Source organism: Etheostoma spectabile, chromosome 3, assembly GCF_008692095.1.
Source record: "Etheostoma spectabile isolate EspeVRDwgs_2016 chromosome 3, UIUC_Espe_1.0, whole genome shotgun sequence".
NCBI lineage: Eukaryota > Metazoa > Chordata > Actinopteri > Perciformes > Percidae > Etheostoma > Etheostoma spectabile.
In genome coordinates, this window is record NC_045735.1 from 5,182,940 (window position 1) to 5,200,809 (window position 17,870).

The window sequence follows — 17,870 nt, forward strand, 5'->3', positions numbered from 1 at the left end:
ACATAAACAGAAAATCCACCTCTTTTTGTATTCATGTCATGTTGACATGATTATTATAATTAGATGTGCAAGATTAGAGACCGATTCTAGCACTTGGTCAGATCGATGTGTGACAGGATATTTCACAAAACTTGCTGTCTTAATACTATTATGGTTGCAGTTACTGTTTTCAGATCATACTTTTTTTTAAATTTTAATTATTTTTATACAATAAAGTAAATTATTATTGCTTAATAAATAATGTAATTGACAATAAATATTTGCATGAATTATTTGATGAAACAACCTTCCAGCCAAACTGAACCGCAGCAAATGCCATACATGACACCACATACATCTGACTCTTTCTCCTTTTTCTCTCGATTCCATCCATTCACTGTCTCATAAGAGATGAGTGTTAGTTTTTTTTTGTTAACATTAAAAGGGTTAGACAGGGCTAGACAGATATATTGGTTTGCAAAGTCTGAGACTGATATTTGGCATTTTTCCTTTTATTAAAAATCACAGTCAGTCTTTGTTATCCATCTCTGATATGAATCAGTTTTTTTTTCAGTTTTTCATTATTTAATGAAACCTGTCTCACTGTGCTGCAAACCCAGCCACCTAAAACAATGGTAGGCTATACGTTTGGCATTCAGTGAAGAGATTCACTATTTGATGGTCTAACACTGCTGCTAGTGATGTATTTTGGAAACAGTAAAAATTGAAAAAATAGAAATTGAGAGAACTGTATTAAGTTTTTGAAAGTACCTTTTTAGATTAAACAAATCTGTCTTTCTTCAGAGAGAAGCTCGAAGGAGAACATGCACAGCTCATACAGAGGTGCTCAATTGCACAAGAGACAGAAGTCACCCAGAGGGAACTATTGGAGCAAACCATTGAGAGGCTACAAGGGGAGCTGAACACTGCCAAAAAAGAGAAGGCGGCAATGAGGAAAGATCTGGCTGGTTTAAAACATAAGGTACAGTATATAAACCCATAAAACTAGATTGGCAATTCTTTATAAGAAGATTATATTATTATGTGTAGTTCTCACAGACTTTTACTTCTTATAGGAAACACATCCTGGAATATCTATTTTTCCTTTTTTACAAAAACATTAGTTTAACCTTAGCACATGCTTTGGTCAAGTGTATTTACAAATAAACACACTTGTCCTTACAGTGAGAAGTTACATCACTCGTCTTGTGCTGTAGATCGGTGAGCTGGAGGCCTTGCAGGGAGTCTGTGGTCCTGCAGGAGCTGTTGCAAGTCAAACCCTTGAAAGCATCCTGGCCCCCCATACCAGCCCCCAGCTCAACAGAAGGAACTTGCAGCAGAAGCTGGGGTGTAGAGAGCAGGAGCTGGCCACACTTAAGATTGACAGGTCAGAGCTGAATGGGGTTTTAAAAACATATGGCATGGCAAAATTAAAGTAAGTACAGTGTGTGCATATCTAGATCATATAAGCTATGTAACAGGGGATGTTGCTTTCCTCTGTACCAGGCTACAGGCTCAGAGAGAAATTCAGAAATACCAAGAAGAGGTTGAGAAACTCCAGCGACTCCTGACATCTGCTCACTCCAAGAACAACAAAGCTGTAAGCAAACACTGTTTCTTTAATGAAAGCATTTATACACACATTTGTATGACTGGTGCAGACTGAATGATATATTTATTTGTAATGATCTTAAAAGAATATATATATATATATATATATATATATATATATATATATATATATATTGTGTCCTTGCCGTTTTTAGAAAGTTAGCTGAATATTCAACTGGATTATCAGTTGACTACGTACAAAGAAGGTGAAGTAGTGAGAATAGTTGGTAAAGTGGGAATGGTTTTAATTAGTATGAATTAGAACGTCTGATGTCTGTGTTTTCTCTGAGTGTTTATATGTTCACTTTTATAATGATGTTATTGTGAGGTGAATCTCCATTTCTGTGCTCTGTACCTGTGTATCACCTTGTGATAGTTTGAATGCTTCATTTCTGTACTTGTAACATTGGAAATGGCTACAGCTAAAACTGTTGCACATTGTATGTTTATAGCTGCTGTGTTTAGTCAAGTTAGTGATTATATCAACCACTAATAATTAATATAATATTCATAATAATAATAATAATAATAATAGCTCCGTAATCACTGGCATCATTTTACTACAGCTCATATTAACATTCTTCATTGTATTTGCTATTTATTTCTTGTCGACAACAAACACAAACACAAATAAACAGCAACGCAAAATAAATCTGTTAACCAAATACTGTTCTCTGGAGCCTTTGATGAGAGTCAAGTCCATATCTGCTGCCTCAACCAGTTAAATTGTGGTAGGAAACAAAAATGTGATAAAATAGTCATAGTATTGTTTCTCTAAAAAAGTGATAAAATAGTCATAGTATAGTATGTCGAAAAAAGTTATAGTAAAGTATAGTGCGTATAAAAAAATGTTTAAAAAGTCATAGTATATTATGTCGAAAAAGTCATAAAAAATGTATAGGAGGTTGAAAAAAGTATGTATAGTAAAATATATTGCAAAAGTCAGTGTAGTATTTTGAAAAAGTAATGAAAAAATCATAGTATAGTATTTCAAAAGAAATGACAACATTGTATGTCGAAAAAAGTCAGAATAGTATATCAAAAAAGTGAGAAAATAGTTATAGTATTGTTTGTCGAGAAAAGTAATAAAATCGTCACAGTATAGTATGTCGAAAAAAGTTGTAGTATACAAAGTATGTCGATAAAAGTAATAAAAAAAGTCATAGTATAGTATGTTGGAAAAAGTGATAAAGTAGTCATAGTTTAGTATATCAAAAATGTCCCAAAAAATGTTAAAAGTCATAGTATATTATGTTGAAGTATAGCACGTCGAAAAAAGTGATAGAAAAGTCATAGATAGTATGTCTAAAGAAACTGATAGAAAAAAGTAATTATATAGTATGTCGAACCTTCTGTCTTCCAATCATTCTCTCATCACCCTAAGCTATCTGATCTGACGCAGGATTCTGTTTTCGTTTCATTTGGCTCTTTCCCTTAGTGTATTGGATGTCAAAGCAATGAATGTCAAAAAAAGTCATAACATAGCATGTTGAAAAAACGGATAAAAAAGTCATAGTATAGTATGTTGAAAAAAGTCATACTAAAGCATGTTGAAAAAATAGGATAAAAAAGTCATAGTATAGTAAGTCGGAAAAACCCATAGTAGGCTACGGCATGTTGAAAAAAACTGATAAAAAAAAGTCATAGCAGAGTATGTTGACAAAAGTAATAAAAAGGTCATGGTATAGGTATGTTGACAAAAGTAATAAAAAAAGTCATAGTATAGTATGTTGGAAAAAGTAATAAAAAAGTCATAGTGCACTATGTTGGAAAAAGTCATGGTATAGTTTGAAAAAAAAGTAATAAAAAAGTCATAGTATTGTAAGTTGAAAAAAGTAATAAAAAAGTCATAGTATAGTATGTCAAAAAAAGTCATAGTATTGGATGTCGTGATAATAGATTTTAACGGGAACAAAACTTTTGTCTTCATCCCTATAAAGTAGGTCTTGAAAACTAATTGCGCATCAATTAGTTTTTAGTTTCAATTAGTTTAATTGCATGTCAAAAAAGTCTAGTATAGTATACTAGTATAGTATGTTGAAAAAGTAAAGAAAAATGTCATAGTATATTGTGTCGAAAAAAGTCATAGTATAGCATGTTGCAAAAAGTAATAAAAAAGTCTGAGTATAGTATGTTGAAAAAAACAAAAAAGTCATAGTATAGCATGTCGGAAAAAGTAATAAAAAAGTCATAGTATAGAATGCCGGAAAAAGAAATAAATCAGTCATGGTTGTCGGTCAGTATTGCATGTCGGAAAATGGGATAATAGATATTAACAGGAACACAACTTTTGTCTTCATCCCTACAAAGTGGGTCTTGAAACTAATCGCACGTCAATTAGTTTTTGTTTCAATTAGTATAATTGCATGTCAAAAAAGTCATAGTATAGTATGACAAAAAAGTAAAACAAAAGTCATTGTACAGCATGTTGAAAAAAAGTCATAGTATAGTATGTTGGAAAAAAATCATAAAAAAGTCATAGTGTAGTATGTAGGAAAAAGTCATAAAAAAGTCATAGTGTAGTATGTTGGAAAAAGTCATAAAAAAGTCATAGTGTAGTATGTTGAATGGTGCTGCCCCTCGAGTTGGGCCATTTTCATTACTCATTGCGTGACCCTTAATCTTTTGGACTTAGGTCTGGATTTCCAGGCTATTCTGCAAGAGCAACTGAACAACTGATATTAGTGATCAAAAGATGTGATCTTTAAGATGCATTATACACCGAAAATATGATATAGAAATCATTCTCTTTCAGTCTACCTTTAATAATGTTTGTATGATTAAAACTTTGTATATACTGTGTGTTTGTACATGTCTGTGTGTGAGTGTGTGTGTGTGTGTTTGCGTGTGTGATGCGTGTGTGCGTCCGTGCACGCGTGTGTGTGTGTGTTTGTGTGTGTGCACAATCCTATCCAACTCCTGCAGAAGGCCTCGGATACAGCCAAAGTAGACAACAAGAGGCTGGCTCAGAGTTTGGAGCAGGCTGTGTTGACCAACAGCAGTTTACACAGCAAACTGGAGCAGGCCAGAGACCAGCACCAGGCAGCCATCACACTGAGGTGACATGAAATGTGTAGGTGAACATGTATGCCTAAACAAGACATCTTATATGGCATGTATTACTGATATGTTTGCTTGCTGTCGCCATATATTGCAGAGATGAGGAGTTGCGCGAGGCTCGGACAAAGATAAGTCATTTGTCAGAAGAGCTGGGCGCTATAAAGCAACAAACAAGGGAAGACTATGACTCTTCTGTGAAGACACTGCATCGAGAAATCTCCGAGGTACCAAATGGCAGAAATATTTCATTGTGTTGTATTCATTTTTTATTAAATAAAATAATTATTGTGATTTCAGCTATAAATTCTGTGCAGGCACACAATACTCCACCATAAATGATGACATCTTGTGAAGTCCCTGATTAAACGGTATCCCAGCCTCAAACGGGTGTTGAAGGACCTCCAAATAGGACATGAGAGTAAAAGTTGGAAGCAGCCAAAACAATTCAAAGCTGTTAAGAGATTTACTGAAGTGTGTAAATATGTATGGATATGCATAATCCTTATTGAAAACCTGTCTGACTATGCTGTTTGCTCTTGATGCAGTGTACAGAACTGGCTGCCTAGCTTCATCACAAGACTCTTGTTTAGCCCATACATGCATTCTCATCATTAATTAGCAACTGAGTCAAAGTGATACTGATTTAACAAATCATACTAACAACCTCATTGCATCCCGTGCCTCAGGTTTACCCTCTTTACCCTGTTTCCTTGTCTATAGCTAAAAATGACAGTTAAAGACTCATCCAGCGGGTCAAGTCACCTGTCCAGGGCCAATCAGGAGCTCCGCCGACGGGTGTCTGAGCTTGAGTGGCTGGTGTCCAAACAGAAAGCTTGCATAAGAGAGCAGAGGAGCCAACTGAGGCAGCAGCAGGACAACTCTCAGAAAGTTGAGGTAATGTTACACCCTGCACACAATAACAAGAAAGTTGTAGAAGAAGTAGATCTTAGAAGAACCTTCATTAATGTTGCGTTATGACAAACATCTTGAATGATTTAATGTGGTTTAGTGAAGCCTTTCAGTGTCCCATAATGGTCAAAATGTAGTATCATTCATTTTGTTTTTAATTATCGGCAGTACCAGCTCAGATTGGGGCTATTGAAAACTGGCCCAACATAACAGCTTGTTATAGGAATTATTTAGAATATTAATTATGATATTGGAGCTTGTATTGTCCTTTAAAAGTCTCCTTTGTTAGATCCTAGAGATAGGAGAGAAGGTTGGGAGCATGTTTGGGGCAAGGCCAGGACAGGTACATGCAATTCACAATAGATGCATCTTAAGCTTTACTCAACATATTGCCAGAGATGTTTGTTTAAAACAGTGAGCCTGTATAAATATTCAGTCTTCTGTGTCAACAGAGGTTTGAGGAGAGAATGTGGAATCTGCACGAGAAAGAGCAGGCTGACAGCAAGCCCCACAAAGTTAGACTGGACTCCCAGCAGGTACCATATTTTCCTACCTTCAGCTTTTTATTAATATTGTTTAGTCAACAGGTTTGTCACTGATTCCTAAACACACTTTTAGTTAAATGTTTGTCACTTGTGATGCCTTATATAAATGAAGGATGTCTTCAGTTGCATAATATAGCTATTGTATTATCACTTGAAGACTCAAATTGATCACTCATGTTGAAAATTAATAATATATATTCTATTGATTTGTTTAGAAATGGCTTTTGAGTCACATTTTAGTTTTGATTTAATTCAGATCTAGGATTTAATTTATAAAAATGCATAGTGTTACATACATTTCAAGACTGTAAATTAAAAACCTCATTGTCAGCAAGCTAAAAAAAAACAACCCTCTTTACTTTCTATAGAGCTGACATTTTGGTTTTTGCTCGTAGAAAAACAATAACCAAGCTTTAAAATGATGAGAATGAGAAGATATTGTACTTCACCACTGAAAACCGATCTTAGTTGAAAGAAGTCTATAGAGCTGTGTGGGAAAAGACTCCTGTGGTAGATATACAGATATGCATCAGGCTTACAGTTGTTACTTTACATTCAGACAGATCAAAATGATTCAGAAATGGATAGAATTCACACAAATCCCATCGTCTTGTGCCTGTTGCTTGGTGCACACTACACTACGGGACGGTCCAGTATAATTCGTTTTCCAAGGAGATTCCAGGAGAATTCCAGGACACTGACAACTGTAATCTATCTCATTAATTAACAATTCATCCTGAGGGGTGTTTCATAAAGGTGGCTCAGAAAAGCTGTATGTGAGTGTATTGTGAAAAGCAGGGTATTTAATGAGTCTTAACAAAGCCTAGTTTCGGAGTGGCACCAAAACCCAAAACAGTTGGCGAGTTGGAAATAAGAGCCAAAGTCATGTGGTGTGAACTAGGCATTAGTTGCAACGCATTTTAAAGCACATATATTTCCTGAAATAGTGTGAAGACCCTTTAAACCAAAAAAAAGGTATGAGGTCAGATTTTAAATACACAGCTGTAAAGAGGCTCCTTCAGGGAGAATCTTTGGAAAAAACAGTGTTCCAGTCTGGCAGATTGATCGGAACTGGATGAACTGGTAATGTCGTATTGATGACCCCCTCCCCCCCCTCTGGTTTGTACAGCTTGTTGAGGTTGCATTGCAAATGTGTTGTTTGATTCCTGGGTGCTGTAGGTTTTACGCAAACGGGAGGCAGAGTGGGAGAGGTGGACTTCTACCATCCAACGCTGGGAGGCCAAGAGAGAGCTGGCTCATATCACTGCAGGATCCAAGCCTGTGAGGACACAGCTGACAACACAATCACACTGACAGATAATAACCCACATATCTCACACAAACACACACCTGCCCATAGACTAAAGCAACATAACAGTGATCCTTTGTATTTATTCAAACATTAAATGATGACCAACAAAGAGGAAGAGATAGCAGCCATGTGCGAAATAGCAGCTTTAAAGGTCAGACGCGTGTGTGTGTGTGTGTGTGTGTGTGTGTGTGTGTGTGATGTCCTCCATCTATATCGATCCAAATGTAATGGTCAGGAGGGAAACATGCACTCTCATCAAAACAAACTGTACACCCATAACATCTGTTATACTTCTTCACTGTACAAAGATTCTTATTTTTTGTTTATACAAAAGTAATTATTTTTAAATAACACTGCGTACAAATGTATGATTCTCCATCTACCATAGTTTGCACTTCTTATGTACAGAGTGTTGGCTTGTTATTTGGTGAGTTAACTGTGAATATACTGTATAATGGGACCTCACACTCTCCTTCTCACTTGAATCCCAGTTTGTATAAGATCATTTAGAGTTCATCAAGAAAGACAGAGATGTGAATAGTCCAATAGCTGTAGGAGTTGTAGGAGGGGTTGCCCGTGCTGTGGATTCCCGTAAAGAATCATATTTTCTTCTTTTTTTTCATCCAATGTTTGTTAAGTACAGTATCCCAGCTCCTTTGTGATTGTACCGCAGGCTGAAGAGTTGAATGTAGATATAGACGCAAAGATCCTTCATTTGGCGCTTTGCTACAAATCCTGAGAAAAACATCCACCATAAGTCCACCTTGTTTTTAAAAACAAATTTTAACAAATCTTAAAAACGTACAAACACTGACAGTAACAAGACCAATGCAGGCAAACGATTACAACAGTCATGACGGTTGAACAGTGACCGTTGATCTCTGCAGCCACAAGAGCGTAGCATTGCGAGACAAATCAAACTCCAAGACCAAACTGAAAACAACACCAGCATGTTGGCAGGCACAAGGATGCTACTGATCTCAGTTCAGTTTAAATTGGTCTTTGTTTGGTTTACATCAGGTACTGAAATCCCTGTTGCTGCCAATCTGTAATATTCTGATATGCTAAAGTTTTTCTACTTGATGCTACAAAGAGAAACAATTGAGGAAACTGTTGCTTAATTAAAAAAAACAAATAGCTTATGACTTCTACACATCATGTACGTGATACATCTGCTAAAATAGAAAAATAGATGATTTTAAAAGTAAATTTTAACATTGAAAAATATATATATAATCAAATGATATATATGTACATGATCAATGGCTGTGTGACAAATGCTTCAGTTTGGTTAGTAAAGACAATGGACAGTTGTATGAACTTCCTAAATGAAGACATGTGAACTGATAATGTTTAGAAGATACATTTCATTCCTGTATCCTTTACAGGCAAGAATAGGCTTGATGCACTCTGTATCATCCTGTTGGTTGTCTGATAAATATGTGATGTAGGACAGGTTGTGTGTGTGGGCCGCAAAGATGAAGTTCATCAAAAGAGCAACAGGCGGACGGGGAGTTCACCACACGGAGCATTTGTCCACCGGATTCATCGGGGAACTCTTCGGACAGTGGAAAACACGAGCAAACTCATCAAACTGGGAAACACTGCCAATCACTCTGCAGGGGGAGCAAACACAGGAAACGTCTGTTAGTAATGTTGAGATCATGTAACATCTGTGCCTGCACTTCTGTTACAGTTTAAGTGTAGTGCTTTGTGGATATTTTGGATTATTTTTCAGTTGAAATCTTACTTAAAATGTAAATGCCCACACATGTAACATACTGACTTTTTGGGTGTGTGTGTTTTTTCTTTATGTATGTGAATATACTAAACCTGTAGTGCTCTGGCGCATGTTTGTCAGTCAGAAGCTGCAAGTAGATGGACTGAGATCTTCTCTTCATACACCAGTTCTAAAAAGACAACACAACTGTTACCCAACCTGGAGGCCGTTAAGCCAAAGTACAAAGTACATGTATCCAACTACTGTGCTAGTACAATTTTTAAGGTACTTGTATTTAACTTACTTTTTTACATTTTCTGCTTCTACTACGCCACTATATTTCGGAGGGAAATATGGTACTTTATGTTTTAAGAGCTATAGTTACTAGTTACCTTTTAGATAAGAGTTTACATGAACTGCATATGATACGCTTATAAAATGCAGTTTTTTCAAACCGGGGGTTCACCACCTTTTTGCAACCTCTTACAAAAAAGCAATTGGAGTCACTTCTCATGATTCAGATGTGAGTTGTTAACAGTTCCACTAAAGACTGATTTCCTCTCTAAACCACTTCAGATTATTTAATTTAAATTAAACGGTTTTTGGGAACCTCCGGACTAATCTACTAAACTGTAGATGGACCGGCTACAACAGTAAAATACTACTCATGCATTGATTATGTAAGGGATAATGTAGGACGAGAGGGTCATTATTTTGACACAAAATATTGTTGAAAATGGTCGTCCAGAGTCTATGATCAGAGCTGCGTCCATAGCAACAGTCTGATATTAATAGCGGGGGTCTGCTATTTAGAAATAACAGACCATAGAATGCTGTAATTGAACAATCAGAAGCATGTTTAATGTTACTGTTACTGCAACTTTTAATACATACGATTATGTATGAAAACCTACCAGTGGTTTTCATATAACTTCCCTCTGGCAAGTTTTAAAGTTGTAAAGATTTAGCAACTGTTACATTAAGCCATGAATTTCAATGATAGCGGTAATAGTAGGAGCAAGGGTGGTCTAGTGCTGAGAGCCACTGTACGATCATCAACGCTGCGTTTTTCATCCCTACAATGGTTAATGCATCCATCAGCTAATGTTGTGATAATATATAACTCCTACCTGCTCTCTGTGATCAGTCGCTCCAGCTGAGAGTGGCAGCTAAATGATTTGAAATGTAAATGTAATGAGAGACAGTATGAAATTATTGAGAGGCTTCTGTACCTGTGCAAAGGCAATGAAGACCAGCTGTTCATGTGTGTATTTGAGCCCAGGCAGCGGCCTCTCTGGACCATGTTCCCTCACCCACTTCTGATATGCCTGGGCAGTGAGACAGAAGTGTGTGTGTGGTGGTGGGGAATAATTAAAGACAGGAGATACAAATGAAATTAGAATCCCTCACCTCATGTTCAAAGTAGCATATTCTCTGTAAGTTACTATGACACTATTGTTGCATTTTGATATTCTGATTTATTTAAAAGCAATTACTCATTCTCTTTGTACCTTTGAATCTGCATGCATAAAACACTACTCGCTTCAGTATAGACCACTGACAAGTTCAATATAGCATTGAATTATGCAGCAACACAGATACTCTGCTGTCCAGGCAAACACACACACACACACACACACACACACACACACACACACACACACACACACACACACACACACACACACACACACACACACACACACACACACACACACACACACACACACTGAATTCACATTTATCTTGATTCTGGTGGACATCTGTTCTTTACTTTCATACAACTAAAGTACTTATTTATGGAGAATAAAGAAAATGCATAATGGTGCTATTGAAAACTCTAATATTTACAGTTTGTGAAGCCAAAATACTTAAACATTGATGGGACTATTACTTACATAGTACGACAGCTTGAGCCCTCCCATGTCAGCTATGTTCTCCCCCAGTGTCAGACGGCCATTCACCTAAACACACAGAAAGGAAACTAATGAAATGCTGAAAGGTCTTAACATCTCTGTCCCTATACTTTAGTGATAGTATGTGTACCTACCTCAAGGGTCTGACGCGATTAAAAGATTACAGTTTTTTACAATCACTTTGCTACTAATTTCAAACTTGATGTCATTTTTCAAAACTCTAGACACAAAACTCAAAACGGTCATTACTTGTAACACAGGCTGTCCAATGAAATCTTGCACTTGTCATTGGTTAAAAAAACTAATTTATTGTGAAATACCTTTGAAACATTACTTTAGATCACACACACAAGCTACCCATACTTTCACTGTGTCAGTGTTCGTACAATCATTAAATATTAGTAGTAGTTTGTAGTACAAAATAGTTGATACATGTTTCATTATGGTACTAGATGAAAGTACATCCCTGTAAAAGTACTACAGTACAGTAATAGAGAGAATACTACAGGCACAGTAAAATCATTGAACAAAATCTGAAATGTATTGATGGAAAACAATACAGTACAATCACAACATAGTTTTTTTTAATCAAAGCTATATAGCACTTTATAAATAAAATATATATCTCAATCATCAGTGATGAGTTGGCAGAATTGGACGGGCAGTTCCAAGGGCCTGCATGCATACAGTGCAGTACTATCAATACTGTAAGTGTTTACTGTAATAGTACACAGGACTATAGAAACAGTGTCTGATTAACAGTAGTACATTACAGTAAAGAATGATGATGAAATATTACATCCAAATAATGTTGTTTAATTGGTTCATGCTCCACGCTAATTGCTGACAATCTATCTTGATATATTGAAACTTTCATGATCTAAACAGAATATTGTTTCTGTCTCCATACGCCTGTGCATAAGAGTAATGCAACACTTACTCATCATTTTGAGTAGTTGTATCAATTGTGATAGATCACTGTAATGAAAATGAATAGACAATCTTTTGACATGTAATGGATGACTTGCTTTTTGAAGTAGTAGTACTTAGATGTTAAGTTGTGTCTTATTGAACAGGAGATTTTTGGTAAATGAACAAATGATCTTAGGTGTGTGCGTATTGTATCCAAGCAATTGAAACAAGTGTTAGAGTTTTGAAAAAAAGGTGCATTTTAATCATTGGTTGTGAGTTTTGTGTCTAGAGTTTTAAAAAATAACGTCAAGGTTCTGAAATTAGTGGCACAGTGATTGTAAAAAATTGTAATTGCAGTTTTTTTTTTCATTAAAGTTTCTTCTCGCTGATTTCATCTTATGATTTAATGTTTTGTTTTTTAAGTTCTACATTTTGGGAAATGTACTTATTCATTTTCTTGCCAACTTGGATGTTTGAGGAAAAGATCATTACAACTCTCTTTTCAGAGAGTTTTATCATTCTTCCAACATTTAACTATTCAAATACAAATAATATTAAATATTGAGTGTTTTACAAGGGTTGGCAAATTGATGCTAAACCACCAGACCAGAAAACTAAAACTCAAATAAATCTATCTAAATTGTACTCTTGTGATCTACTGTAATTGTAATTTAGTATTGCACATCTTTAAAGCTTTGTTTAAAAACAGAATGGTGAAGATGAAAGCAGCAGAAGCTGTGGTATTCTGATTTTTAGAGTGCGTTTACACCAGTTCTTTTTAGTCCGGTAAATTGGACTCTGTTCGTTTATTCATTTCAATTTAATTTAGTTTATGAAGGTGTGAATACACTAATCAAACTTCTTCCCATATTTGTACTTGCTTGCTCCCATCCTTAGCACAGCTGTCCTTAAAAAAAACAGAGTGAACATTCTCACAATATCTGTAGCGATGCAATTTGGTTTGCTTGGATTTTTATATGTGTAAAAAGAAACCAAACTAAGGGCAAAACACTAAGTGTACACACTCATCAAGTGATTGGGACAGGAGCAAACAGACTATTGGTGTGACAACCTTTGTTTATAGCATTGTTTGAGCAAGGTCAAACAACTATAGATCCTAGATTTCCCATAATACAATGCAATACAGCTTTTGTTACAACCTTCCTGCAAGGCCAAATGCCACTTCCCCAGTTTGTAATGCCTGTTCTCTGGTAGAAATCTCCAAGCACAATCTGAGATAAGCCTGTTGACATTGGTATGATTTGTTGCATGCTCTTGGGGAAATGTGTTATAGAATCTTAGCTGACCCATACATCTATGTAATGCTATGGCACAAATTGTATGTGCAAGTGTGTGTGTGGAGACTCACCCTCTGATTGTAAACAGTGAAGTTATCATAGAGCTTGACGATACATTCAGCCTTCTTCTGGAACTTTCTGTAGGATTCCTCTGTCCACCACTGCTTGAGGTTTCCATGGCGGTCGTACTGGCCCCCTAAGGACATGAACCATTTCATCAACATTGCATGAACTCGCTGCCGAACAAGATCGACGAGCTGTTCGCGCTGAACAAACAGCTGAACAAACAGCGGATCTAACAGTGTTAGCATGGAGACAACACAACCTGCAACTTTTCTTCAAAGTCCAAAAAGCTGCCCAGCACATCATCTTGGAAGCTTTTTGTTGCTGTGGGAGTCAAACCATTATGAATTAAAACGATGTTGGGTTGACTTTGGCTGGTGTATCCAGTTCAAGAGCCAACTGAACTGCTTTTCCAGCCAACTACATTTGTAGAATTTAGAACATTTAGAACATTAGAACATTTGTTTGCCAAAAAAGCCAGTAGTGCACAAACCTACCAATGCCATTCAAGGTTATTCCAGTATTTGGTAGGTGGCTGGCAGACATCTCACACCCCTTAATAAATATATATTAAAGGGCAGCACATTTGAATGGAAATTAAAGTTAGAGATTGTGGCTCAAAATACAGTTGGGGGCATCCTACAAATGTCATAAAATTACACAAATCATCAGGGAACCCTTGCTCTTTCTATGAAATAGAATAGTTCAATGCTATAGCGGGAGTATGATTCAAAATGGTCAAAATGTGGGTGTATGAGCATAGTTGTAATGGATGGGTGAAGAGGTTATAGTTCTTACCCCAGTCATCATATCCATGTGTGAGTTCATGGCCAATGATCGCTCCTATTCCTCCATAGTTCAAAGACCTGGCAGCAGGAAGGAGAGATATGGAACGTTACACAAAACTAAAACTTTCTTGATATGTGCAGTTGCTTAAAAAAGGTCTTGAATTGCCTATGCCTACAGTAAGAATATGAACTGTTGAAAGAAAGGTTGAATTCCTAAGCAATAAAACACACTTTTGCTGCTACAGCCAAAGTTTGACAAAGTTTGGCGTGTCTGGTATGACCACTATTTTAGGAACTTAGCTAATGTCAACAAACTTCAGATTTAGCTGTGTAGCTTTAACTAACATTACTGACTCAATTTGGGTTTTTTTTATGTAGTACTATCTAGTCAAAGGTTACTTTTGTCTACAGATTTCCAAAGTTAGGTCTGCTTTTCCACTCACTTTAGAACACAGCAATATGCTATTTGACTGATTTGAGGTGTCTCATTACAGGCTGTGGCCTTCTTATCTTGTCTTTGTCCCGTTGTCCTCATTGCTAAGTCTGCTCAGCTAAGTCAAATAAATTGCAAGTGGCACTTGAGATCTTATTTTGGATCCATGTTGTTTAAATTGGTATTGACTAAAAAGAATCTCATTGCCACATTTTCGTCTGTACATACTGATTAGAAAACATCCGATATCTGTTTTACATGTGAGGGGAAATCAGCAATGGGACCTTTAAGCTGCAGTGTGAACATAAGTCGTAATTTCCCAAGTTGCTGATACAAAATACAACACCCTGTAACACAACCCAACCTTGTGTGAGCACCCACTGGCCCACAACCAGCTTGTGCCCACTGCTTCCACCTCTCCTTGACCCTGCATCGAGTTGGCGTGCTGTCTTTGCTCCACTTGCATACATTGAGAGTGATGAGAGGGCAGATTCGGGACTATTCACGAGGCTATATCTGAAAATGACTTTCTGACAGCTAGTCGATACGCTGCCTCACACAGAGCCCGACTCCCTCGCTAAACTAACTGGCTGATTGAAGCTTCATTATTCTGGACGTGCTGGTGAAGAGGTGTGTGTGTGTTTGTGTGTGTGTGTGTGTGTGTGTGTGTGTGTGTGTGGTGTGGGGGGGGGGGTTATGAGAGAGAGAGCGTTTATGGGAGGTTAGGGCTACTGCAGTAATAACTTCAAGGGGACACAATTACCCACACTTTACTACTTCATTAATTAATATTGATTAGCATGCATGGCAGCAGGTAGTGGTGAACACCTCAAATGAAGATGTAGAAGTGTTAGCTAATGTTGTTGATTTTTATGTGAGAGATTTAATCCAGCAGGCAGGCAGGCACAGACAGCCAATCATGAGTGAGACCTTCTTATTATACATCCACGGAGAAAATGAAGAGAGGAGAGATGGAGTTAGGGGGGAGAGGGAGGGAGGGGTGACAGCGCAAGGCCAGATTTGTTAAAACCTGGGACGGTGTTGTTGCTTGTTTTTCCTCCAGGGGGTGTTAAGTATGTGAGGTGGAGATCTAAATAGAAAGTGAGCCATGGTGGTGGGGTGGTATGAATGCAGGAGCTGCAACTATTTGGACTGTATTGTATGTACTGGCTTAAATAATATTCAATATATATTCTTACTGATCAGTTTCTAGCCCACACCAACACTTTCTGGATTGTTTTTCTTCCGTTTGGGTTTTATTTCATGCCAGTATTGTATGAAACTTGCAAAGAGTTGAAACTTTTGGCATGGCATAACCATTGAAATCTTTATCAAAACAGATACAACTCTGGAGACACAAATATGAAATATGGATAACAGTGATATTTCAGTGAAACAAATTTGGTTTTACTTAAGTTGCGTATGTAACTATTACATTGTGTGTGCTATATTGATTACATCTAAAAAATTATGTATTTAGTCGATAACATTCAAATAATCATGGCAGCACTAGTATGAAAACATTGATTTAGAATTTATTTGGATTTCAGTGCTTATAGTATAATTATTTTAATTTTATTTTATTATTATTATTTTTAATCTGTGTTTAATATATATACATATACGTATATATCATTGTAATTGTCCATAAAATACCCTACATACTGCATGTCAGACCTTAGTTAAAGTACAAGAGCTTCTATCTATATGTACAACTGAAGAAGAAGAAGAAATTGTGTTCAGATTTTAATGCATAACTAAAGTTATAAACAGTTTTGTCCAATAATGCGGTGACTCTGATTCATGAATTAGAGTCACAAAGAGCTAACTGAGATAAATAGAACACATAGAGTCAGACAGGGAGGCTATCTACTTTCATGCACCATCAAATTAGTCGACGGACTCAAATTTAGGCAGGCGACTTCTCAATGACACCTGTTCTATTAGCGGGACCTTGTTCAGTAATTGAGCTCTCGGTGGGTAGTTAAATTGGTTTAATCAGGTGTGTTGGGACTAGAGGGAAGCAGAGGTTCGCCAGACTATCGTAGAATTTAATGACCTTTGCTGTTGTGGACGTGGTGATGTTGTTGCTTCCCTACGGACAGCAGCAGGGAAAGGCAGGGAGAAGAGGAGGGCTACTTACTGTGGGAACTCAGGGTTGTAAAGAGTGGGCTGAAGGATGCCGGCAGGAAACACTGGAAGAGAGATAAAGAAACAACATGAGGGAAGTGAAGATGTCCAGATACAATTATGAATATCACATGCTCTGGTTTTAAGTAGGAACATATTTCTTTTTTTAATCACAGTCAGCACATTGATACAGTCTCATCTGGAGGGAAAGAGAGAGAGCGTTAAGAGAAAATATAAAACAATGATGCCTTAAAGCTGAACTAGCCAGGATGACAATGACAGAAAGTCTCTCTATTTGCCCAAATGCATGTCTTTCAGCACACAGCAAGATCAAAATACAAATCATTCTCCTCCACAGCAGCAACTTCTTGCTTCATGCTGAGGAAAAAGAAGAACAGAACTAAATACTCTAAAGACAGTGGAGCCTGGAGATGGGTGTGGATTTTTGGAAGAACGCAGACCCAGCCACCCCCCTCACCCTGTGTGACTCCCCAGGCAAAGCTGTGGAGTCCTTCTGCTTCCTGGGCTCCATCATCACCAAGGACCTAAAGTGTGAGCTGAACATCAGCACCTTTATATAAAAAAGCTTGTGTATATATACGGGCAGGCAGCCTTTGTCCCCGCCTTCCTCGCCTCCCGCAGCCGACAACAATTCCCCGAGCGCCCGGTGGTCTGGTGGGTGTCCTCCATGCCTTCGTGGTGAAACATTGTAGTTTATTTTGTCTTTAAAAACAGAAGGCGGAACACCCACCACACCACCGGGCGCTCAGGGGATTGTTGTCGGCTGCGGGAGGTGAGGAAGGCGGGGAAGAAGGCTGCCTGCCTGGCTAAGAGACCTACACAGAGACCACACAGATTGACAATGCAAAGCCTCGATCACACACAAAAAGCATGAGCTACAAATACACACGGAACTGTTGCGTCATGCTTTTCACAAAAAGCCTGGCTTATCAATAGCAGCTAGCAGCTAGCTAGCTCTAGCAGCTAACCATACAAGCAAGCTAACCACCAGCATGAACAAGACAGGGTAGGTGAATTAAAACATTGTCTGACTTGAAAACGCATCTTGACGTTACGTAAGGGCCCTGTTCATGTTGTACAGACATATTATATGCATTGTGTGTCTGTTAAGAGGCACAAAGGTACTCTAAAACTTGCCCTGTTAATTTCCGTTTTAGCTCAGTGGAAGCTTGT

The 17,870-nt window shown here is 37.4% G+C and overlaps 3 protein-coding genes across 4 annotated transcripts in view; 2 read left to right on the plus strand and 1 right to left on the minus strand.

Moving 5' to 3' along the window:
- ccdc150 (coiled-coil domain containing 150) overlaps positions 1-7,876 on the plus strand; it is a 14,594-nt gene extending 6,718 nt beyond the window's left edge. The window contains exons 9-16 of the mRNA XM_032507096.1: positions 784-961; positions 1,197-1,366; positions 1,486-1,579; positions 4,516-4,649; positions 4,748-4,874; positions 5,371-5,544; positions 6,012-6,095; positions 7,284-7,876. Coding sequence (XP_032362987.1) covers positions 784-961; positions 1,197-1,366; positions 1,486-1,579; positions 4,516-4,649; positions 4,748-4,874; positions 5,371-5,544; positions 6,012-6,095; positions 7,284-7,418 — 1,096 coding nt within the window. The 3' untranslated portion in view covers positions 7,419-7,876. The remainder of the gene's footprint in view (positions 1-783; positions 962-1,196; positions 1,367-1,485; positions 1,580-4,515; positions 4,650-4,747; positions 4,875-5,370; positions 5,545-6,011; positions 6,096-7,283) is intronic.
- The window catches only part of inpp5ka (inositol polyphosphate-5-phosphatase Ka), a 33,339-nt gene extending 24,921 nt beyond the window's left edge, over positions 1-8,418 (plus strand). Inside the window, exons 14-15 of the transcript XR_004328259.1 lie at positions 5,278-5,282; positions 8,406-8,418. The gene's annotated coding sequence lies outside the window, so the exon portion shown is untranslated. The remainder of the gene's footprint in view (positions 1-5,277; positions 5,283-8,405) is intronic.
- ecel1 (endothelin converting enzyme-like 1) overlaps positions 7,480-17,870 on the minus strand; it is a 37,550-nt gene continuing 27,159 nt past the window's right edge. For both annotated transcript variants that reach the window (XM_032507087.1, XM_032507093.1), the window contains 7 exons: positions 16,690-16,741; positions 14,124-14,191; positions 13,334-13,458; positions 11,035-11,100; positions 10,369-10,464; positions 9,250-9,326; positions 7,480-9,032 (listed from right to left, as the gene is read on the minus strand). In XM_032507087.1, the coding sequence (XP_032362978.1) occupies positions 8,933-9,032; positions 9,250-9,326; positions 10,369-10,464; positions 11,035-11,100; positions 13,334-13,458; positions 14,124-14,191; positions 16,690-16,741 (584 nt within the window). In that variant the 3' untranslated portion in view covers positions 7,480-8,932. The remainder of the gene's footprint in view (positions 9,033-9,249; positions 9,327-10,368; positions 10,465-11,034; positions 11,101-13,333; positions 13,459-14,123; positions 14,192-16,689; positions 16,742-17,870) is intronic.